Source organism: Mercenaria mercenaria, unplaced genomic scaffold (assembly GCF_021730395.1).
Source record: "Mercenaria mercenaria strain notata unplaced genomic scaffold, MADL_Memer_1 contig_3502, whole genome shotgun sequence".
NCBI classification, from domain to species: Eukaryota; Metazoa; Mollusca; class Bivalvia; order Venerida; family Veneridae; genus Mercenaria; species Mercenaria mercenaria.
In genome coordinates this window covers 1-25,766 of record NW_026461647.1, presented here as the reverse complement: position 1 = coordinate 25,766, position 25,766 = coordinate 1, and the positions used below count along the sequence as shown (strand labels likewise).

The 25,766-nt window shown below is 39.7% G+C and overlaps 1 protein-coding gene across 1 annotated transcript in view; it reads left to right on the top strand.

The window, feature by feature from the left end:
- LOC128553118 (protein sidekick homolog) overlaps positions 1-24,855 on the top strand; it is a gene marked incomplete at its 3' end in the record, with an annotated part of 45,015 nt that extends 20,160 nt beyond the window's left edge. The window contains exons 5-8 of the mRNA XM_053534232.1: positions 1,684-1,998; positions 16,516-16,815; positions 21,267-21,464; positions 24,763-24,855. Coding sequence (XP_053390207.1) covers positions 1,684-1,998; positions 16,516-16,815; positions 21,267-21,464; positions 24,763-24,855 — 906 coding nt within the window. The remainder of the gene's footprint in view (positions 1-1,683; positions 1,999-16,515; positions 16,816-21,266; positions 21,465-24,762) is intronic.
- Between the last annotated feature and the right edge of the window lie 911 nt (positions 24,856-25,766).

Here is a 25,766-nt window from a genome sequence, read left to right as displayed (position 1 = left end):
ATTTATAATGTTGGGTTTGATTTCAAAATAAGATTATTCCTCAGCAGTGTTGATGAGTATCCGTACACATCAACTTAGATGAGAAAAATAGGGCCATCATGCTCCTTTGTGTTAACCCTTACCCCGCTAAATTTCTATGATGAACTTGTCCATCTTTCATTTTGGACAATACCATTGACTGTTGAAAAGGGTGCTTACTAGAAAGATTATGATGGAATGGCGAACAGAGCATATCTTGATCAGACTGTGGGCTGATCATGATCTACACTGCTTTCAAAGGCAGAATCAATGGTGTCAAGCATGATTGATAAGGGTTAATAAGTATACTTAGTAACATTAGATAACAAAACATAATAATACATTTTTCTACGTAGGAATCATAAATTACGATATCCAAGGAATGCTGAACTTTTTCTCCAGGGAACACTAAAGTCTTGTTGATATATGCAGTGTGACACCAGAGTTGCTTTCAACCTAATTTGTTTTTAGTCCCAGCTCCCCACACACTACGGCCTTGCCCTGCTTTCATCAATAGACAGTTGTGATGTATGAGAGGAACAGGTGAACACGTTTATACAATTGTTATCTAGGAGTTTGAATTTGTGATTTTTGCATTGTCAGAGATTCAGAATTCCTCAGTTTGGTAAACAGGTACAGAGCAAATGGTTTTAAATTACCACTCTTTTCTTTGATAGTGCTGATCTTCAGTTATCAGTTGATGAATTTTGCAACCTCATACTTGAAGAATTTTAAAGTATTTTATAGTGTTTGACATATCTTTTTAATCCCCCGCCCCAAGTGGTGGGGTGGGGGCGGTTATAGGAATGGTCTCCTTCCGTCCTTACCTCTGTAACATTTTGTGTCTGCTCTGTATCTCCTAAACCCCTTGAAGGATTTTCATAAAACTTTGGTCAGATGATCACCTAATCAAGATGATATGCAGAACCCATAAATTAGCCATGTCGGCCCAAGGTCAAGGTCACAACTCAAGGTCAAAGGTTTGAACATCCCATTTTGTGTTCGCTCTGTATCTCCTAAACCCTTTGAAGGAAAAGCATGAAACTTGGGTCAAATGATCACTTTTTGAGATGATATGCAGAACTTATGAGTCAGTCGAGTTCGCTCAAGGTAAAGGTCACAGCTCCAGGTCAAAGGATTACCTCTTCCATTTTGTGTCTGCTCTATATCTCGTAAACCCCTTGAAGGATAATCATAAAACTTGGGTCAAATGATCTTCTCATTAAGACAATGTGCAGAACCAATGAGTCAGCTGAGGTGGCTCAAGGTCAAGGTCACAACTCAAGGTCAAAATTTTGAGCCTTCCATTTCATGTCCGCTCTGTATCTCCTAAGCCTCTTGAAAAATTTTCACAAAATTGGGTCAAATGATAACCTCATCAAGACAATGGGCAGAACTAATGAGTCAGCCATGTTGGCTCAAGGTCAAAGGTTTGAGCCTTCAATTTTGTGTCCTAAACCCCTCAAAGGATAATCATGAAACTTAATCAAATGAACACCTCATCAAGACGATGTGCAGAACACAAGAGTCAGCCATGTCGGGTAAAGGTCAAGGTCACAAGTCAAGGTCAAAGGTTTAAGCCACTATCCATAACAGCTGCAGGGGATATAGCTGTCTTTCAGACTTCCTTGTAATAATAATGCTGGTTTATAATTTCCTTTTTAGTTTCGGAATTGAAAGTATTAGCAATCAACTTCCCGTCAGCTTCTGTAGGAACTTCAGGATTCAGAGTTTCATGGACACCTCCATCCACAGATAAAGCTTCACAAATTAGCAGTTATATTGTTTATTGGAGAGTAAAGACAGGAGATAATAGTCAAGATGGTGGAAGTAAAGTAGTTTTAAGAACTGCAACAACCGCATTGGTAAATACTGGTGTCACGTCAGGGAAAACCTACATTGTGACAGTGACGTCAGTAAATATTTGGACACAGTCTGGTAGATCAAGAACAACATCATTGGCAAATGAACAAGCTGCAAGTATGTATAAAGTGTGTTTCAATTGATTACGAATTTAGTGACATATACTAAGAGAATCACAACATCTTGGTCTGTTAAATTCAGATGTACCAGAATATTAGTACACAATATAAAAGATCTAAATATGACCAACTAAAGTATCCAATATTCCAGTATAGGTTATATAAGGGTCGGTGTCAATCCATGCTACAATTTATTAAAAGTTATGTCTTTTGACCATAGCTCTATATGACCCTTTTCAGCTCACCTGAGCCAAAAGCTCAAGGTGAGCTTCTGTAACCGCTGGATGGCCATCAAGATACAAGAATCTTTATTTTGAGTCGGATGTTTTAACAATATAACATTAGCATTAGTAATAAGCTATTTGCCGACTATTAAACAAAGACATAAGAAGCAATTAAAAATAACAAACAGCCTGTAACTAAAAGGTTAAGTTATGATTATAAAATACATATACATTTAAAACATTGCATATGGTAAAAAAAAAACATGACAAGCAAAAGTAATGGTCCATAAGTAAGATAATAAATTATTAAAATTAATCATATTAGACACTATTTTCATATACATATCTACACGTACATCCATACACATACATATGCATACACATATATACGTTACATAACATACATATACATATTTACATGCATACATACATGTATGCACTTGTCCACACATATAATATACATACACATATAATCTAAAAGCACATGCAGGGTTCGCACAGGTCTGGAAAAGTCATGGAAAACGAGATTTGTCTGGAAAAGTCAGGGAAAATTGAATTTTTGCATTTTGTCATGGAAAATTAAAATATCGTCATGGAAAGTAGGAAAGTGATCTGGAATAAGTCTGTATGTGCATAAAACGATTACATCTGTTTTAATTTAATATCAGAAAAGTCCAGATTTAAACACGTAATCGAACAATCAGTAATTTACGTCAATATTGGGGTCGAATCTGGTTGGGTACGAAATGACCGTTAAGTTTACTATTGCACCGTTTCCGGTTTATTTTCGTTGTACTTTCAAAAACGAAACTAAGCGTGAAATAGCTAAAAATAGTAAAATATGAGTCAGAAAAGAAGTTGCCGATACAACACTAACTGGGAAAGGAATGAACAGTACAAAGCATGGTTAAAGCCTTTCAAATCGGATAACAGGAAAGCCTTATGCACCGTCTGTGACAAACTTAACGATCTGTCAAAATGGGCGAAACTGCAATAAAATCGCACATGAAAGGTGGAAAACACGTTGCAAGCATTGAACTCCGTGATAAAATGACAAAAACATGTGACACATTAAAATCTTTTTTCAAACCTGTGGAAACAAAACGCGAGGAAACTGTCGTGTCTGATATGTGTATTCCCCCACCCACTCAAGAACAATGTCTAAGACAAAGTGCCAGTGGGATAGACTCCTTTGTGTCTAAGGAGGATGTAACAAGGGCTGAAATATTATGGACACTGAAACTAATAACATCACATCAATCATACAAATCTTCTGCTGACAGTGATAAACTTTTCCAAAAAATGTTCCCTGATTGCAAGATTGCTCTTTGTATGCCAATAAAATGAGTGTATCATTGCATTTATTTCGAGTTTCGTATGTTTGGATTGCGTCATGGAAAACCAGGCAATGTCATGGAAAAGTCATGGAATTCTTGTATCCAAGATCTGTATGAACCCTGACATGAAATATAGCACATTTAAGCACATTTAAAATTTAAAATCTGTGGGAAAGCTGCTGATCCTGACCAATGGCCTAAAAACTGCTATAAAACTACATGTAAATAAGAAACTGAAATTGCAAAACCAGCACAAAAGTGCGGCAGGAAAGAAAAATATCCCCTCAAATTAGATTTGTGAAGAACTGATCAGCAACTTCTCACAGTCAAAATACTGTATAGTCTAGTGGCATGCTAACTAGCTGACAAAAGCTGGAGCTAAAGACTGAGTCATTATGAAACAAGGTTAAAAATACATAGTCTATTGGCATGCTGACTAGCTAACCAAAACTGGAACTGAAAATTGAAAGATATAAAATAAATAGCAACAAGAGGACTAAAAAGCAAGCAAAAAGGAAGCATGCAATAGGGCATTAAGATGAAATGTAACTGAGGATGGGAAATACAGGGATAAATAACTAGTGGCACATTGAACATATGCAGCTTGGGCCGACCCATGTCTGGATCAGCCTAACAAACTCCTTGTAGTTATCTACTTGGCGTATGTTGTTTGGCAGACTGTTCCAGACCTGGGTCGCCTCAAACTGGAAAGGTCTCTTACCGTAGGTAGTTGTTCTTACATTTGGAATTCGACTGTGTTGCTGTACCTACAAGAGTATTTAGAGTTTTTGAAAGTGACTAAATCGTGTGTCGTGTGTTGTTTGTCAACAATTTGTAAAAAAATCTTCTTCTTCAAAAACAATGGGTAGATTTATACCAAACTTTGCAAGAATGATCCTTAGATGGCCCCCTTTCAAAACTGTCCAAATATTTGAAATTCATGCGAAACTTTGGTTGCCATGGCAACTGAAAGGAAAATCTTTAAAAATCTTCTTGTCAGAAACTGTAAGCCGGATTTCAAAAATATTTTGTAGAAATGATCTCTAGGTTACCCTCTACCAAAATTGTCTAAATTTGTTTCGGTAAAAATCTGCCGCCAGTGGATGGGGCTTATTTTCCCTATATGGCTATATTGTAAATTTCAAAAATCTTCTTCAAAGCCACAGGGCAGATTTACACTAAACTTCACAGAAATGATCCTTGGTGGCCCCCTATCAAAATTGCACAAAGAATTGAAATCCATGCAGAACTCTGGTTGCCATGGCAACTGAAAAGAAAAACTTAAAAATCTTCTTGTCCAAAACCACAGTAGCTACGGCTTTGATATTTGGTATGTAGCATCATCTAAAGGTCCGCTATAAAGTTAGTTCAAATTATGCCCCTAGGGTCAAATATGGCCTGACCCTTGGGGTCATATGGTTTACATAGGCTTATATAGGAAAAACTTCAAAAATCTTCTTGTCCAAAACCACAGGGCTTAGGGCTTTGATATTTTGCATGTAACATCATCTGGTGGTCCTCTACAAAGATTGTTCAAATTATCCCCCTATGGTAAAATATGGCCCTGCCCCAGGGGTCATATGGTTTATATAGACTTACATATGGAAAGAAATTGAAAATCTTTCTGTCCAAAACCACAAGGCCTAGGGCTTTGATATTTGGTATGTAGCATCATCAAATAGCCCTTAACCAAGTTTATTCAAATTATCCCCCTTGGGTCAAATATGGCCCAGCCCCAGGGGTCAAATGGCTAATGTAGACATATATAGGTAAAAACTTTGAAAATCTTCTTATCCAAAACTGCAGGGCCTAGGGCTTTGATATTTGGTATGAATCATCATCTATTTATAAGATTTTCTTGTCTGAAACCACAAGACCTAGGCCTTTGATATCTAGTTTTAGTTTGGTACTCCAGAACAATCAATTAAGATTATGACTTGGAGGTGCTTGTCAGGGAAACGGTGTTAATCTGTAAAGGTTTGGTGCAATAGTTAAAAGATAAAGATAAAAATAGAGTTCAAAGGTTAAAAATTAAGTAGTAAATTATGAGCTATGGATTGACTGTCAAGTTGGTTAAACTCCATAGCTCAGTCTTGTTCAAAGGTTTCAAGCTTATGTAGGTCTGACAGTAGGTTCTGAGCATCTGTTTCAGAGCTAATTGTCAAGTAGACTATAGTGTCACCAGCAAATAGTCGGGCCTTACTTTTGATGGATTCAGGCAAGTCATTTATAAAGGCAAGAAAAAGGCAAAGACCAATAACAGAGCCCTGTGGGACACCTGATAGTACAGGAAGCTCATCAGATAGGTGACCATCAACTGCCACTCTTTGTGAATGGTTTTGCAATAACGACTTGATCCAATTTAGAGTTTCTGAATTTACACCGAATTTGCAAAGTTTGTGCATGAGCCTGTGATGGTCTATTTTATCAAAGGCGTTTGAGAAATCCATTACAGTTACATCTGTCTGTTGACATTTCTCAAGATTATCAAAAACTTCTTTTGTAAAACTGACCGGTGGGGTCTCACAGCTTCGCTTTGACCTAAAACAATGTTGGAGGGGCTGAGAATACTATGTTCATCAAAATAGTTCATCAGGCTGGAGATGATGGTGTGTTCCATGAGTTTGGAAGCAATACAAGTCATTGTCTTCTTTCTTCTTGTCGTTCGCGTCTACACTGTCAGACCAGTAGCCTCGATGAAACTTGTGGTTTGCCGAAGATTCTCAATGCCTCCATACAGTTTCTGGTGGATTGAGGTATCTATCGGCCCAAGTCGCAGCTCGCTCCTGGTCATGCCTTTTACATCTCTGAAGTATATGCTCCGCAGTCTGATCTTCTTCACCACATGGACAAGTTGGTGATGATGTCAGTCTGTATTTCTTGTACATGTGAGCATTGAGCTTGTTGTGCCCTGAGCAGAGCCTGACCATCATCACTTGTTCAGACCGATCAAGGAGATGAAAAGCATCTTCCTCCATCCTTGGTCTCGTTAGTGCCTTGATGATGGTGACTTTCTCCTTGTAACTCACAGGTTCTGTTGGTTGTTCTGACTGAGCTCCTAGCTTAGCCAGTTTGTCTGCCTCTTCATTGCCTGCAAGTCCACAATGGGATGGAATCCACTAAAGTGCTACTTTGCAGGTTATACTCAGGCTCTGCATTCTCCTGGCTAGCTGCGGAGCTTTATTGTTGATCAGAGCTTCCATGACAGACAGTGCATCTGTGAGAAAGACAACTGAGGAGCTTTCTTCTGCCGAGTCTTCAACCATTGAGACGGCCTTCATGAGTGCTTCAGTCTCTGCCTTGTAATTGCTGCAGTGTTTTCCTGTGGCTGCATATAGTGTTTCTCTCTTGCCAGATGGGTATTGAATGAAAACTCCTGCTCCTCCATCTTTGACGGCTCATGTGGCTGATCCGTCTGTATAGACATGAGTCTATAATTCCGGAGGATAGTCTTCATTGATCATAGCAAGTGTAAGGCTCTTCCCAATGCCTCTTGCTTCCCGCAGTCAAGACGAGGAACAGCAAGTCTCACAGTCACTGAGGACAGATCATTCGCTAGTGGGTTTATGATGTCTTCACTACCTAGGGGAGTCGTTGGTATGCTCAGCTCAGTTTTGAACTCTCGATTGAGTTTCTTTGCCTCATGTACGAAGCTGCTACGTTTGGAGCCGATTCTTGTGTAGCCATCTAGCTTGGCTTTCATGGGATGGTCTTGAAAAGACCTAAACTTCTCTGCTTGAAGCAGAACCTTTGCATGTCTTCTGTCTTGTAACGGCTGTGTGCCGTTTAGCTTCTCACATGAAGGAGATTGGTGTAGACTTTGTAGCACCTGTCATGATCCGCAATGCTTGGTTCTGAACCTTGTCTAAAGCCTGTTGGTTAGTTTTGGCAGTAGTGGACCAGGCAGTTGAGCTATACTCTAAATGGGGTCTCACTGTTCCCTGATATACTGTCTTGAGTATTTGCTCATTTGCTCCCCACGTTGTTCCAGCAAGTTTGCGCATCATGGCAAGCTTCCTACGGGCCTTCCTTTCTGCTTGACTAATGTGGGGCTTCCAGGTTAGCCGTTGTCAAAGGTCACTCCAAGGTATTTTGCCTCGTCTGCTTCAATCAGCGAAGTATTTCCCATCTTGATTTTACCCGCCCTCTGCTTTGACGACAGGGAGAATAGTGTGGTGGACGATTTCTCTGTATTGATCGATACACACCAATCTTCAGCCCAAGCTGAAAGCTTGTTGAATGGCTTCTTGCTCCTGTATGTGGCTGTAGTGGCATGTTCTTCCTTACACCATAACACCAGATCGTCAGCGTATAGAGCAGCCTTAACTCCTTTCGGTAGTTCAGACACCAGATCATTGATGAAAAGCAAGAAGCGTGTAGGGGATAAGACTCCGCCTTGTGGGACACCATGACGTAGCAGGAACTTCCTACTGCTGGCATGTTCTAAACTGACTCTTGCTCTCCTGTTGTGGAGGTATGACTAAATCCACCTCAGCATGTGACCTCCTACTCCAGTCCTCATCAGCTTGACGAGGAGTCCATCAGTCCAGACTGTGTCAAACGCCCTCTGCAGATCAATCCATGCTGTAAGCACGACTTTCTGCTCTTGGAAGGCGTCCTCTATCTCTTGTGATAGATAAGTGATCTGGTCCTCAGTGGAGCGGAATTGTCTGAAGCCAGCTTGTTGCGTTGCAAATAGGTTGTTAGTCTCCATGTACCACTTCAGGCGTGCATTCACAATCCTCTCCATGGTCTTTCCAACACAGCTGGTTAGGCTGATTGGATGGTAGCTTGCAGCCTTCTTTAGATCCTTCCCTTTCTTGTGGATGGGGACCATGACTGCCTCTTTCCATATCTGTGGAAGCAGTCCTTGTGTCCAGCTGTAGTTGTAATTTCCAGGAGTTTGCAAATTGCTTCAGTGCCTAGATGGGTCAGCATTTCATTTGTGACTCCATTCTGGTCCAGGAGACTTTCTTTGTCTTCAACTGCCTAAGAGCTGTCTGTAGCTCATGCGTTTAATACCCTGCTTCATGCATTCTGGTGTCACTTGGCTTGTCCGCCTTTCCCTTTTTTCTCTTCGGGCTTCCCTTTGCCGTTCCCTGTTGATGGGGATGTTGGAAACATCTTTGTAGTTAGAGGTAAAAGTGTTTGCTGCTTGTTTACCCGTCAACAGTTCACCATTCTCTTCCAAAGTTACTGAGCCTCTTCCTGTTTCTTCATCGTTCAGCTGTTTTGTCAATCTCCACAGTTTTTGGCCATCGCGCTCTAGGTTGAGCGAGGCTGTTTTGTTTCTCCAGCTCTTCCTTTGTGCTTCCCGTTTGTGCCTGAGGAATTTGGCCTTGGCTTGCTGTAGAGAGAGGTTATTTTCTTGTGAGGGATTGTTTTCTGCTTCCTCCCTGGCTTCTGATAACTTTGCCTGTAGATTCTCCAACTCATCACTCCAGTATGGCTTATAATCCTTTCTTGCTCCCCCTGGAATGGCGCTGTAAGCAGCCTTAAGTATACTGACATTGAAGCCTTCCACTCTGATGTCTTTACAGAGGTCATCACTCAGACTTCGGTAAAAGGTCCACCTGGCCTTCTTGTAGTTCCATCTGGGGATGTTAGGTGAAGTAGAGGCTATACGGTCCATAGTAAGTTGGACTGGGCGATGGTCGCTACCTCCTAGTTGTTCATTGACTTCCCGCTTGACATGTCCATGTATGTCATCAGTACATAAAGCAAGATCAGGGGTTGATGTTGTTCGCCAGCTTCTGGAGTAAAAAGTTGGGGGATCATCTGGCTTGTTGATGAGGTTTAGCTTGTTATCATCTTGCCAGGTCTCCACTTCCTCTCCACGTTTATCCAGGTGGTCATATCCCCAGCTTTGTGAGTGACTGTTAAAGTCTCCTACAATGATGAACATGGTTTCATCAGTTGTAACTTTGTCAAGGGACAGAGCTTTGTCACTTGGAGAGTATATGTTCACAAGTTTCAAACTGAACTCGTTCTTTCTGAGGCTCAGAACTTGGAACTCCGAGTCATCCATATGCGTGTTGGTCTGGACAGCGCTGATGTTGTTCCTGACCAATGTCATGATGCCTCCTTTTCGTCTGCCAATTCTGTCACAGCGGAAACACTGGTATCCTCTGACTTTGAAGGATTTCTCTGGCTGTAGGTGAGTTTCCTGAATGCAACAGACATTGCTGTCTTTCTCATGGAGGATATGCTCAAGTTCAGCTTTCTTGTTGAAGAACCCTCCGCATTCCAATGCATCAGCCTGAAAGGTTGATGCGGATTGGTTCTTCTCCTTAGTATGTTCCTCTTCTTCTCTTTGCATGTTGTGGATTGAAGGAGGGACCCCCAGTAGCTGTGGGTGGACTCTGTCGAGGCTCAGAGCCGGCACTGAATCCCCTGGAGGGACCTCAGAGATTCAGCACCACGTTGTTGAATACCGGATGGCTGTGTAGACATAGCCATATTGCATGGTGCTGTGGTTCGTTAAGAGAGTGCCAATGGCCCAGCACCTCTGTCTTCAACTCTCTAGGTTTCTTTCGGGTTTACCTCACCCTTAGTTCCCATTTAAAACCCTACCCTGGGACACACGGAGCTATTGTCCCATAGCTGGGGGTCTGTTCATAGACATCAGGGCGTGTCCACACACCGGTGGGCCTGGCATGCCACATGTCTGGGGGCAGACCTCCTCCGAGTCCCCTGCAGTTCTGCCTGAGGCCGCAAGGTGCTCAGTTACCGTGTGGCGCCAACTCGGAGGCACTGCAAAAGGGCTTGTCTGCAGAGAGGCTATGTACTGGCAGGGAAGACTTACGCACTCGGCTCCTTTTTCACCAGAAGGCTAGCCAGCGGTGGAGGCTGAAAGCGGAAGGTGACAAGCACACAACACACAGCACACCACACTTGACGCATCAGCAGACCAATTGCCACATACAAGTCATTGATATTGGCCTGTAATTACTGGGTTTTGGTTAAGGGCCTTCCTTAAACAATTGTAGCTTGTTTCCAGTCATGAGGGACCATACCTGTAGGAAGGGAGAACCTAAAGATTTCACACAGGATGGGTGCTACTTCTGAGTGCAGTTCTTTTAGGACACCATGTTAGATCTGGTCAGGGCCACTTGCTTTGTTAGGGGAAAGACCATACAGCAACTAATCAATACCTTCAACGTAATATTTACAGGGGGCATGTGATTTTCTGATTGGTTGAACATATTTTATATGTAGCATTGCCTTATGGTCCTCTACCAATATTATTCAAATTATTACCCTGGGGTGAAAAGAGGCCCTGCCCTGGAGCTCCATAGTTTTAAATAAACTTATATAGTAAAAAAAATTTCTTGTTTGAAACTGGAAGGCCCAGGATTTTGATATTTAGTATGTGTATAGTGGTCCTCTACCAAGATTATTTTCAAATTATGCTCCTTTGTTGAAAAGAGGCCCCACCCAGGGTGTCCCAAGTTTTACATAGACTTGTATTGGAAAAATATTAAAAAATCTTCTTGTCTGAAATTTGAAGGCCTAGGCCTTTGATATTTGGTATGTATTGTTGCCTAGTTGATTTCTAAAAATGTTTGAATTATGCCTCTGGGGTGAAAAGAGGCCCTGCCCATGGGGGTCACTTGTTATATGAGTTTTAAAGGAAATAATACTTAAAAAATTATCAGATCATATTTCCTAGACTGTTAAGTAAAAATTACCTGATGGTCCCAAGTGATTAGGGGTTACTTGACCGTGAGCTTGACCTACTGACCTACCTTCTTGTTTTTAGCTCCACTATTCGGAGAATATGGAGGCTATTCTACTTGCCCTGGCGTCGGAGTGAGCTTTCTTGGTTAAAGTTTTTCAGCAACCTTTGTTTTTCTGTCAATATCTTTGTTACTATTGCTTATATATTACTGTAACTTCACATACACATTGTCCAGTATACAAACAAAGTATGTATAGGGGCTGAGCCCATTATACCCAAGGTCAAGGTCACCAAGGTGTTATACTTAGGTTATTTTTAAGGCTAAAGTTTTTTGGCAACCTTTGTTTTTCTGTCATATCTTTGTTACTATTGCTTATATCTTACTATAAGTTCACATAAACATTGTTCAGCATACAAACAAAGTATGTATGTGCAGTGGCTTGGCCCATTATATCCAAGGTATAGGTCACAAAGTTGTTATACTTTGAATTATTTTCATGTTAAATTTTTTCAAAAGCTTTGTTTATAGACATATCATTGGTACTTTAAAAGATAATGACTTGAAATTAAAAATATTTCTTTATAATCATCATCTGCATGTGTGGTTACAAACCCCATAACTCTTATTGTATTTTTGACAGAATTATGCCCCTTTTGTACTTAAAGTTTTTTTACAGTCTTCGCTTTCTGGATATAAATTTAATGCAATATAAGATAAAGACTTGAAACTTAAAATGTATCTTTATCATCATCATCTGCATGTGTGGTAACAATCCCCATAACCCTGATTTGTATTTTTGACTAAATTGTGCCCCTTCCATACTTAAATTTTTTTACAAACTTCGTTTTCTGGACATAACTTTGGTACTATATAAGATAATTACTTGAAACTCAAAATATATCTTTACTATCATCATCTGCATGTGAGGTAACAATCCCAAGAACTCTAATCTGTGTTCTTGACAGAATTATGCCCCTTGGTGTATCTTCCTTTTAAAGTAGAGGTCTCTTATTGAGACATATATTCATTTTACTGTCAAATCGCCGAATAATGGAGCATGCTATCTTATTACCGACAACTCTTGTTCTAAGATACAGCCTTGAATTTGAATGACATGTACAGTTTTGCACACTGATCTTAAAACTGACTTGCAGTGACCATGAATATGACCTGCTGACATACTTTCTTGTTATCCCGAGACGAAAGTCGGAGGGATATAGTTTTGGCGTTGTCCGTCCATCCAGAGCCATATCTAGGAAGTGGTTGGGAATAATTATATAATACTTCATATACATGTTCACCACTATGATTTTTTGCGGCCCTTCAAGTTTCAGTCAGATTGCCGTAGTAACACCAGAGTTATATATATGGCCCTTAGAAGTTTCTAATGTTAACTATATAGGGTACTATAAATAAGGCAATTTCTGCATCATAACTTTCGATATATTTGACCTAGAACTACGAAACTTGAACAGAATTTAGATCACCATAATGTGGTTGTGTACACACAATTTTGTTTGGATTTATTTTGTTACTTCAGAGTTATTGCCCTTTAATTGTATAAAAATCCACATATTTGACATAACAAACTTACCGTTAGGTAGAATTTCATTAAATTTCTTTCATTTTTTTCCATGAACATTTATTGTGAACATGTGAAGTTGTGTACCCACACCTGGTCACCCCCTTACCTTGGTCTCACACCCTCCCCCTCCCGACCCCCACAAAAAAAAAAAGAAAAAAATTCATTCCTCATTTTAGATTTTTTTCAAACAAACGTCATATACATGTCCACCAGTATGAGGTTATGGGGCCCATCAAGCTTCAGTCAGATTGCCCACCTCGTTCCTCCAACCAGTCATGCCCACCACCGATCATGCATCCTCTGCACGCCCCCCCCCCCCCCTCCCACCCCAACTTCACCCAATTTTTTTTCATTTTTAATTTTTCATCAATATTTATAATCAACATGTGAAGTTTTGTTTCCTCACTTCCTCACCCATTCAAACCCCACCCCCTCAAAAAAATGTATGAGTTATATAGGAAAACACTTCAAAAATTATCAGATCATATTTCTTAGACTGTTTTATTATAGTTACCTGATGACCCAGAGTGATAAGGGGTCACTCAACTGTGACCTTGACCTACTGACCTACTTTCTTGTTTTTTGAGACACAGCCTTGAAATTTTGATGACATGTACAGTTTTGCACTCCGATCTTAAAACTGACTTTCAGTGACCATAAATGTGACCTGCTGACCTTCTTTCTTGTTTTTATGCTCCCAGCATCTACTGATGTGGGAGGCATATAGTGATTGTCCTGTCCGTCCGTCCGTACAAGGTTAACCAAATGGGACTGTTTCGTCTAGCATCAATACCCCTTACTAGAATGACTTGATACTAATGCAGGTGTAACCTGTGACCATTCCTCATCTTTAGACATCACCTGACCTAAATTTGACCTTGACCTTGACCTTGACCTCATTTTGGACTTAGGTTGCTTTATATGGGCCATCTCTTGGTTAACCAAATGGAACCGTTTCGTCTAGCATCAATACCCCTTACAAGAATGAATTGATACTAGAACAGATGTAAACTGTGACCATTCCTCATCTTCAAACATCACCTGACCTCAGTTTGACCTTGACCTTGACCTTGTTTTGGACTTAGGTGCAAAATCTATCGACAAGGATGCCACTTGGGGCATCAAGCGTTTATTGAACGTAGCTCCTTGTTTAAGATAAAGGCTTTAAATTTGGGCGGCATGTTCAGTTTTCCGCACCAATCTTAAAACTGATTTTCAGTGACCATGAATGTGACCTACTGACCTAGTTTCTTAATATTTTAGCATCAGTTTGATATTTGATACATGTAGCTTATACTGATCAGGTGAGAGATCCAGGGTCATTATAACCCTTTTGTTTTAAAATGGCCCTCTCCCCCACCCCTCCCTTTTTAGCTCACCAGAGCACAAAGTGCTCTAGGTGAGCTGTTGTGACCAGTCATTGTCCGGTGTCCCTCGGCATCCGGCGTCCGTCAACATTTGCCTTGTGAACACTCTAGAGGCCACATTTTTTACCCAATCTTTATGAAACTTGGTCAGAATGTTAGACTTGATGATCTTTAAGGTCATGTTCAAAACTGGGTCATGTGGGGTCAAAAACTAGGTCAGCGGGTCAGATTAAAAGAAATGCTTGTGAACACTCTAGAGACCACATTTTTGACCCAATCTCAATGAAACATGGTCAGAATGTTAGTCTTGATGATTTCTAGGTCAAGTTTGAAACCGGGTCATGTGGGGTCAAAAACTAGGTCAGTATGTCAGATCAAATGAAAAACTTGTGAACACTAGACCACATTTGTGACCCAATCTTTATGAAACTCGGTCAGAATGTTAGTCTTGATGATTTCTAGGTCAAGTTCGAAACTGGGTCATGTTGGTTCAAAAACTAGGTCAGTAGGTCAGATTAAAGGAAAAGCTTGTGAACACTCTAGATACCACATGTTTGACCCAATCTTCATGAAACTTGGTCAGAATGTAAGTCTTGATGATTTCTAGGTCAAGTTCGAAACTGGGTCAGTAGTTCAGATCAAAGGAAAAGCTTGTGAACACTCTAGAGACCACATTTGTGACCCAGTCTTTATGAAACCTTGTGAGAATGCTAGTCTTGATGATCTCTAGTTCAAGTTTGAAACTGAGTCATGTGGGATCAAAAACAAGTTCAGTAGGTCAGATCAAAGGAAAAGCTTGTGAACACTCAAGAGACCACATTTATTACCCAATCTTTATGAAACTTGATCAAAATGTTATTCTTGATGATCTCTAGGTCAAGTTTGAAACCGGGTCATGTGGGGTTAAAAACTAGGTCAGTAGGTCAGATCAAAGGAAAATCTTGTGAACACTCTAGAAACCACATTTGTGACCCAATCTTTATGAAACTTGGCCAGAATGTTAGTCTTGATGATCTCTAGGTCAGTTTCGAAACTGGGTCATGTGGGGGTCAAAAACTAGTTCAGTAGGTTAGATCAAAGGAAAAGCTTGTGAACACTCTAGAGACCACATTTGTGACCCAATCTTTATGAAACCTGGTCAGAATGCTAGTCTTGATGATCTCTAGGTCAAGTTCGAAACTGGTTCATGTGGGATCAAAAACTAGGTCAGTAGGTCAGATCAAAGGAAAAACTTGTGAACACTCAAGAGACCACATTTAGTACCCGATCTTTATGTAACTTGATCAAAATGTTATTCTTGATGATCACTAGGTCAAGTTTGAAACTGGGTCATGTGGGGTCAAAAACTAGGTCAGTAGGTCAGATCAAAGGAAAATCTTGTTAACACTCTAGAAACCACATTTGTGACCCAGTCTTTATATAACTTGATCAGAATGTTAGTCTTGATGATCTCTAGGTCAAGTTCAAAACTGGGTCATGTGGGGGTCAGAAACTAGTTCAGTAGGTCAGATTAAAGGAAAAGCTTGTGAACACTCTAGAGACCACATTTGTGACCCAGTCTTTATGAAACTTGGTCAGAATGTTGTTTCTTGATGATCTCTAGGTCAGGTTTGAAACTTAGTAATGTTGGATCAAAATCTAGGTCACCTGCTCAGATCAAAGGAAAAGCTTGTGAACACTCTGGAGGCCACAGTTGTGACCCAATATTTTTGAAACTGGGTCAGAATGTTTGTCTTGATCATTTCTAGGTCAAGTTTGAATCTGGGTCATGTGGGGTCAAAAACTAGGTCATAGGCCAGATCAAAGGAAAATCTTTTCATCACTCTAGAGACCAAAATTTACATTTGAAACTTATGAGAATTAGTCAGAATGTTTGTTTTGATAGTCTATAGGTCAAGTTCAAATCTGGGTCATGTTGGGTCAAAAACTAGGTCACCCGGTCAAATCAAAGGAAAAGCTTGTGAACACTAGAGGCTGCAGTTGTAACCAGATCTTAATGAAACTTAGTCAGAATGTTTGTCTTGATGATCTTTAGGTCAAGTTCAGCTCTAAAGGCTTGGTCATGTGGGGTCAAAAACTAGGTCAGTAGGCCAGATCAACTCTGGTGAGCGATATATAGGGCCATCATGGCCCTCTTGTGTGATATTTGCTTCAGGGAGCAGCAATGGGTATTACCGATTTCCTTGTTTATAACTGCCAGCATTGTTTGAGTCAATATGGGTTGTGTTTACAAATTATGGGATCAGAATTGTTCTTCTTTTGGCATCAAAATTTCTGTCTTTATGTAATATTAATATAAATGAATTTCTTAAATTTTCAGAGCCAAACATTCCAATGTCTTTGACAACACCAGATTTAAATGCTCAAGATGGTGTTATAAGAATTGGATGGAGTGCTCCTGCAAGTGGTGTGGCTTCTGGTTACAGAATTCAGTTACTTGATGGGTCAAATGAGATTACCAGTAAAGAAAGACCATCATCACCAGTCAGCTTGTCTAACTCAACTATAAAAAATGGATATAGATATAACATAACAATCATAGCAAAAAGTGAAGCCTATAATGGTACAAATTATGTATGGAGTGATTTGTATGTGGAACAGATCAAGACTGTTGTACAAGGTAATATTTCAAAAATGATAATTTAACTTTTATCTTTTTAGCTCACCTGTCAGAAAGTGACAAGGTGAGCTATTGTGACCGCTTGATGTCCGTCGTGTGCCGTCCGTTGTGCGTCGTCCGTCAACAATTTGTAAAAAAGTCTTCTTCTTGAAAACCACTGGGCAGAATTACACCAAACTTCACAGGAATGATCCTTGGATGGCCCCCTTTCAAAATTATTCAAAGAATTGTATTCCATGGAGAACTCTGGTTGCCATGGCAACCGAAAGGAAAATCTTAAAAAATCTTCTTCTCAAAAACCAGAAGCCCTAGAGCTTAGATATATGGTGTGAAGCATTGCCTAGTGGACCTCTACCAAGTTTGTTCAAATCATGATCCCGGGGTCAAAATTGACCCCGCCCCAGGGGTTACTTGATTGTACATAGGAAAATCTTAAAAAATCTTCTTCTCAAAAAGCATAAGCCCTGGAGCTTAGATATTTGACATGTAGCATTGCCTAGTAGACCTCTACTAAAGTTGTTCAAATCATGACCCCGGGGTCAAAATTGACCCCGCTGCCGGGGTCACTTGATTTTGCATAGGAAAATCTTAAAAAATCTTCTTCTCAAAAACCAGAAGCCCTAGAGCTTAGATATATGGTGTGAAGCATTGCCTAGTGGACCTCTACCACTTTTATTCAAATCATGACCCCTGGGTCAAAATTGACCCCGCCCCAGGGGTAACTTGATTGTACATAGAAAAATCTTAAAAAATCTTCTTCTCAAAAAGCGTAAGCCCTGGAGCTTAGATATTTGACATGTAGCATTGCCTAGTAGACCTCTACTAAAGTTGTTCAAATCATGACCCCGGGGTCAAAATTGACCCTCGCTCCAGGGGTCACTTGATTTTATGTATGAAAATCTTCAAAAAATTTCTAAAAATAAACCAGAAGGCCTAGAGCTTAGATATTTTACATGTAGCATTGCCTAGTGGACCTCTACAAAATTTGTTTAAATCATGACCTTCGGGGGTTAAAATTGGCCCCGCCGCCGGGGTCACTTGATTTTACATAGGAAAATCATTAAAAATCTTCTTCTCAAAAACCAGAAGCCCTAGAGCTTAGATATTTGACATGTAGCATTGCCTAGTGGACCTCTACTAAAGTTGTTCAAATCATGACCCCGGGGTCAAAATTGACCCCCGCCCTAGGGGTCATTTGATTTTACATATGAAAATCTTCAAAAAATTTCTAAAAATAAACCAGAAGAATGGTCTATCAAGAGAACGAAAAAACAGTCTGGAAATATTAATAAGTCGAAGCTCACAAAAGAATTAAAAATGCACGATCGTGAAATGTGTTAAATAAATCTATGGAACATGCCCAATGTAGAGCATTGATACACTGGGATGAATTTTTAAAAGCCCCACCCAAGAGCTTCAAAACAAAGTGCTAATAATACCTTTTTCGCTATACTTTAGTAAGTATGGAATAGATGTCTGTCTTTTTAAGTTTAATTAGGGTCCATTCGCCCTTTCAGGTACAGTATAGCATTAAGCTATGTAAGAGTACAGAGCGCCGGCATGTCACCAGGCATGCCGTTAAAGATAAATTTTTTAAGCCAAAGTGGTGAAGTGAATTTACCTCTACGCAATTTCCGTAGAGTATAAGCCAAAAGTCCAAATAATTTTGAAGCCAAAAGTGAGTCACTGTCGCTGGCCAATGAGACCATGACAGATCCCCGAGATGTGGTTGCTGACAATATGATACTGAAGGTATCGCAAGGTCGCCCTAACAAGGGCGGTTGAGCTGCAGGTAGCTGGCGTCGTCACTGGTCCCTTGTCGTGGTGTTGTGTCCTTATTGGGGATACAATTTAAGCACCTACTTGTCTATAAAATGACTATTTCATGTGGATAGAAATTGCTGGGTATCAGATCTGAAGGTAGAATGAATGTTTCAGTTGTAAGTTGGTATTAAATGTAGTTGATTAATGTAACCATGAAATCAAGGAAAAAATAGCCCTTCACTTGTCTAATGTTAAAGATTTTACAGTATTTCCTTTCTCAAAATGTTTTATTGTAGACTCTTTTTTTTTCTTACATAAATGTATCAACGTTACAGACATATAAAAGTTTTGATTTAATACACCACATTTTTAGCTCACCTGAGCACAAAGTGCTCAAGGTGAGGTATTGTGATCACGCTGTGTCCGTCGTTCGTCGTCCGTACGTGCGTACGTCAAGTCGTCCGTCGGTCAACAATTATGTTTAAACGACATCTCCTCCAAAACCACTGAATGGATTTTGATGAAACTTGGCCTGGATATTGCTTGGGTGGTCCTCTACCAAAGTTGTTCAAACGGTTCCACTTGGTTGCTTATAGGGGCTGCCAGAGCTAATAGAAAATTTTTTCAAATGACATCTCCTCCTAAGCCAATGGTCCGATTTTGAAATAAATTCACACAATTGGTCCTTATGTCACCCTCTACAAAGATTGTTCAAATTATACTGATTCATCAAAAAACATGGTCGCCAGAGGGCATGGTCACTTTTCCTTATATGTATATTATGGAAACTGTTTGAAACTGCTAGCCGGATTTTAAAATAACTTTACACAAATTGTCCTTGTGTGACCCTCTTCAAAGATTGTTCAAATTATTTTGATTTGTCAAAAAACATGGCTGCCAGAGGGCGTGGTCATTTGCCATATATGTATATAGTGGAACTTTAAAAATCTTGTGTGAAACTGCTGGCCTAATTTTGGAATTATTTTACACAAATGGTCCTTGTGTGACCCTCTACCAAGATTGTTCAAATTATACCGATTCGTCAAAAAACATAGCTGCCAGAGGGCGTGGTCACCTTTCCCTATATGTTTATAGTGGAAACTTTAAAATTCTTTTTTTCTGGAATTTTTTCGATTTTAAAATAATTTTGCAAAAATGGTTCTTGTGTGACCTTCTACAAATAATATTCAAATATTTCTGATTCATCAAAAAACATGGCCGCCAGAGGGCTTTGTCACTTTTCATCAACAATTTTTTAAACAGTATCTCCTCCAAAACCACTGAATGGATTTTGATGAAACTTTACACAAATGATCTCTGGAAAGCCCTCTTCCAGAATTGTTCAAATGGTTTCGGTTCATTGAACATAAGGGTCTTTTTGATTAAAAATAGGTTTTTAGCTATCAGACTTTAAAAATCTTACTCTAGAGCTTTGCAGGCCTGTAGCCATGCTGAGGCATAGGGAGGCTGGTGCCTTCCTGTTTTTCTGCCAAGATTATGAGAAACTATGCTCATGAACATAATTTGTCTTTTGTTCTGACTGAAAAATATAAAATACGCATTTATTTCTTGCTCGCTATGCTCAAATAGGTAATTTATCTTTTGTTCTGGGTGAAAAAATATGCATCTTTTTTTCGCTCACTGTGCTCGCACATATAAAATCTGACAAAGTTTGCATGAGCTATTTTCTGTTAAATAGTCCTAGGTAAACCCACCCCATAAAATCCTCAGAAATTGAGCTAAGAAATTCCGAGATACTTGTGCAAGAATAAGTCTGACAGTTCATAAAACATGACTATAATTAGCATGTTATTTGTGTTGATTTTGTCACAAAATCTGTCCTTTGTCAATACCAAATAAAGTACCTCAGAACGCCAAGAATGCACCAGATTGATCCATTGTTTTCAAAATTTTCTGGGGGAGCATGCCCCTGTACCCTCCTAGTTGCTCTACACTACCAATATTTTACGCCCCCTCTAACACCAAATCCTGTTCCGTCACTGGAGCATGCACCCGGACCCTCCTAGAAAGTGCCTCCCTATTTTTTTACCTCTGTCTACGGGCGTGCTTTGATATTTGGCATGTGATATAAGGATTTGACTCTCTACCATACTTGCCCGAATTATTACCCTAAGGTAAAACAAATGGCCGTGCCCCTGTAATTACATATACTTACTATAGGCTTTTATATAAGAAACATTGAAAATCTTCTTCTCTGAATCAACAATAGCTAGAGTCTTGATATTTTGCGTCTGATATCAGATTTGTACTTTCTGTCAAAATTATTCAAATTATTGCCCTAAGTTCAAAACTGTGTGTGACATGTATATAATATAGGCTAACATAGAAGAAACCTAACTCTGTACTTTTACAGACACACTTGAAGCTTTGTACACAGGTGAGCGCTTTAGGGTCAATGACCCTCTTGTTATTTTGATATAAATGAGGTGTGGTACCAAACTTATTAGTCCTGGTTTGTGTCATGTACTGTGTTGGTGTGCCATAAACCCCAAATCACCAAATCTAGTGATAAACCATTGTTGTTTTTTTAGTTGGAAATCTGTGTCTTTTAAAAGGGTATGTTTATTGATTGAATTTGCTGTAATGTTTGTACATCAAGCTAAATGTTTTAAGGTGATAAGTTTATTCAATGAAAGATTTATATTTAACTTAATTATTCATTGCAGTGCCAAGTGCCCCAAGATCTGTACAATGTAACACTATCAAAGATGAATCTATCACCTTGACATGGATGGATCCAGTGTTTCCCAATGGAGATCTTGTCAAATATATCATACAGGTCTTAAATCTCAACGAACAACTGCTATTTAATACAAGCACAGATCAGGTTGTGGAAAGCCACACAGTCATCTCCTTGAGCCCAGGTAAATATTTTGGATAATTTATATGCTCTCTGTATAAGCCAAAATTTAAGCTCACCTGATCACAAAGTGCTCATGATGAGCCTTTAAGATCCTTGGATATTAGTCCATCATCATCTACAGTCTAACCTGTCTTAAGCAGCCAGCCTGGGGAAGCAGACAATTTGGCCGCTTAAGCCAGGTGACCGCTGATCAAAGGTGCAGCCAGTATATGTATTTTTCAGACTTCTGACCAGTTTAGCCTTTAGGCCCATTTCTTTTTCGGTTTTCTATTATTATTTTACCAGGATACAATGCCTTTGCAATACGAATGGTCTTCTTAGCAATCTAAAACTCTGGCTTGGTTTTTTTATGCCCCCCTTTGAAAAAGGAGGGGTATATTGTTTTGCAGATGTCGGTCGGTCTGTCGGTTGGTCGGTCGGTCGGAATGTAGACCTATCCGTTTCCGGATGATAACTCAAGAACGCTTGGGCCTAGGATCATGAAAGTTGATAGGGAGGTTGGTCATCACCAGTAGATGACCCCTATTGATTTTGAGGTCTGTATGTCAAAGGTCAAGGTCACAGTGACCCTGAATAGTAAAATGGTTTCCGGATGATAACTCAAGAACACTTGGGCCTAGGATCATGAAAGTTGATAGGGAGGTTGGTCATGACCAGCAGATGACCCCTATTGATTTTGAGGTCAGTATGTTAAAGGTCAAGGTCACAGTGACCCTGAACAGTAAAACAGTTTCCGGATGATAACTCAAGAACGCTTAGGCCTAGGATCATGAAAGTTGATAGGGAGGTTGGTCATGACCAGCAGGTGACCCCTATTGATTTTGAGGTCAATATGTCAAAGGTCAAGGTCACAGTGACCAGGAACAGTAAAATGGTTTCCAGGCAATAACTCAAGAACGCTTGGGCCTAGTGTAAGGAAAATTGATAGTTAGGTTGGCCATGACCAGCAGATGACCCCTATTGATTTTGAGGTCAGTATGTTAAAGGTCAAGGTCACAGTGACCCTGAACAGTAAAACAGTTTCCGGATGATAACTCAAGAACGCTTAGGCCTAGGATCACGAAAGTTGATAGGGAGGTTGGTCATGACCAGCAGGTGACCCCTATTGATTTTGAGGTCATTAGGTCAAAGGTCAAGGTCACATTGGCCAGGAACAGTTAAATGGTTTCTGATCTTCTTGTCCAAAACCATAGGACCTAGGGCTTTGATATTTGGTATGTAGCAAAATCTAGTGGTCCTCTACCAGGATTGTTCAGATTATTTCCCTGGGGTCAAATATGGCCCCACCCGTAGGGTCACATGGTTTATATAGCCTTATATAGGAAAAAACTTTGAAAAACCTCTTGTCCAAAACCACAGGGCCTAGGGCTTTGATATTTTATATATGACATCATCTAATGGTTCTCTACTAAGATTATTCAAATTATTCCCCAAGGGTCAAATATGGCTCCGCCCTGTGGGTCACATGGTTTACATATACTTATTTACAGTGTGCATATAATTTCTGTTCCTTGTGCAATTACTAAATGCATCAAGGGGGGCATTTGGTGTTCGACGAGCTCTTGTTACAACAAAAATTGTTACAGACAATTTTCCAACTTCAAAACAAGTTTGTTACAATTTTCGCCATTTTGGTAAAGGAAGCTACTCTCCGCGCTTATTGTCTACGCTAAAATCTAAGATTGCCGTTACGTTCCGTAAAAGAGAATGGTTTATATTTTTTTCAAACACAATTGCGTATAAATTTTATAGTATTTTGATGACAGAAGTATAAAAAAAATCACAAATATTATGCTACTAATTAGTTATCAAGTATTATCTTTAACCGAGATCAAACTGTGAACAACAAAATTGACACGAGGTGACACGCTAATTGCCGATAATTACTGGCCATTTGATCATAACAAAAAGGGGATTACACCTTTGGTTATCAGTTTTAATTGAGAAGCTCCTGTCATTTGGTCGTTCTTGTGGTGATGTCACGCGAAACTTAGCAATCACGTGCTTCTCAAAAATCAGGTATCTTCGGCGATTATCGCCTAAAAATAATTGGTTTTGGAAGAAAAATGGCCGCTGAAAGGGGTCAAATACGGCGGTCGGGAGGCAATTTCGGTGGCCGCTGGCCGCGGACGGCAGGTGGCCGCTGAATAAAGTGATAAAATAGAGGAAAATCCGTCAGGGGCGTCATAAAATGACCGCTGAACGGAGGTGACCGCTGATCGGAGGTGACCGTTAGTACAGGTTAGACTGTATATAATGAACATCTCATAAACCACATTTATGACTGTATCTTCATGAAACTTGGTCAGAATGTTACTCATGATGATCTCAAAGTCCAGTTAGAATCTGGGTCATGTAGGGTCAAAAACTAGGTCACTAGGTCAAATCAGAGGAAAAGCTAGTTAACACTCTAGAGGCCACATTTATGACCATGTCTTAATGAAACTTGGTCAGAATGTTAATCTTGATGATCTATAGGTCATCTATAGGTCATGTTCAAATCTGGGTCAGGTTTGATCAAAAACTAGGTCACTGGGTCAAATCAGAGGAAAAGCTGTTAACACTAGAGGCCACATTTATGACTGTATCTTCATGAAACTTAGTCAGAATGTTAATCTTGATGATCTTTAGGTCAAGTTCGAATCTGGGTCATGTGGGGTCAAAAACTAGGTCACCGGGTCAAATCAAAGGAAAAGCTTGTTAACACTCTAGAGGCCACATTCATGACTGTATCTTCATGAAAAGCTTAGTCAGAATGTTAATCTTGATGATCTTTAGGTCAAGTTCGAATCTGAGTCATATGGGGTCAAAAACTAGGTCACCAGGTCAAATCAAAGGAAAGGTTAGTTATCACTTTAGAGGCCACATTTATGACCATATCTTAATGAAACTATCTTGATGGTCTAAAGGTCAATGGGTCAGGTGAGCGATACAGGGCCTTCATGGCCCTCTTGTCTCAAAATTATGACAATAGGAGATGGTACTTTTTTTTACTTTTTTGCCTTCAAATGAAAGTTGACTGTAAGTTAGTCTTGCATTGTCAACAGGTGACAAATGACCATAAAGTGGCGGTTATTGGGGCACCTGTGTGCTATGAACACACACCAAGTTTTATGAAATTATGCCCTCCGGTACCAAGTATATAGGGGCTAAATTGGGGTCAGTAGGTCTGTAAGTCTATTTTCAGTTCCCTTCTATAAGCAAACCATTTAACAGATTTTCAAATACCTACACTTCTTTGATCTTAATTTTGGAAGCTCTCAGCTCCCATAGCCTACAATTCAATGTCTTTTTTGCAGGAACGACATACAGGTTTAGAGTATTTACAGAAAATGAAAAGTACACCTCAATAAACTATGGACAATCCGCATTTTGCATGACAAAGGCAAAATGTAAGTTAGTTTTTTATTTCCTCCATCACAAGTTTGAAGATTTTAGCTCATCTGAGCATAAATTACTCATTATGAGCTTTTAGGATCATTGAGTGTCTGTTGTCAGTCTGTCATCTACAGTTTCTTTAAGGAACATCTCCTTAACCACAAGGTCAGTTTCAACCAAACTTCACAAGAGTGTTCTTTAAGAATGTATTTTCTTTAAGGATGTATTTTTTTCAGAATATCCACCATTTTGAAAATGTTTTTATGCCCCCGAAGGGATATATATTAGTTTTCATCTGTCCGTCCATTCACTATAGTTTGTTCGTTCGTTCGTCACAACATTAACTTTTTGCATGAAGGCACTTTACTCGCGAACCACTGCACCCAGGACCTTCAAACTTCACATGCTGATAGTACTTATTGAGTACACGACCCCTACTGACTTTGGGGTCAATGGTCAAGGTCACAAGGTCAAAGGTCAAGGCGCTGCGGGGGCATTTGCCACCATTAGTGACAGCTCTTGTTTTCGAATATTTCTTTCTAATTCAGAGTCAAGCACTGAGAAAAGTGGAGCACGCTGTCTTACAGACAGCTCTTGTTTTGGCTGCAATTGATGTAAGATGTACTATGGGGTAGGGGTCGGTAATTTAAAATATCTATGAAAGTAGATTAGGTTTGGTTCTGATATTTTCTGGCTGATATATATAATGATAAGCTACAACTGAAATAAAAGTATTCAATATAGCAGTTTATATTTTAAAGGAAATTTAAATTAAAACAAGAACTAAAAATATAAGAATTCGCCAGTTTTTAAACCGAGTGGTGGGGGCATATAGATTTGTTCTTGTCCGTGCATCCGTCTGTCCGAAGTTCGTGATGCGCCTAGCTTGAAAAGTATTTGATATAAAATGATGAAACCTTGCATG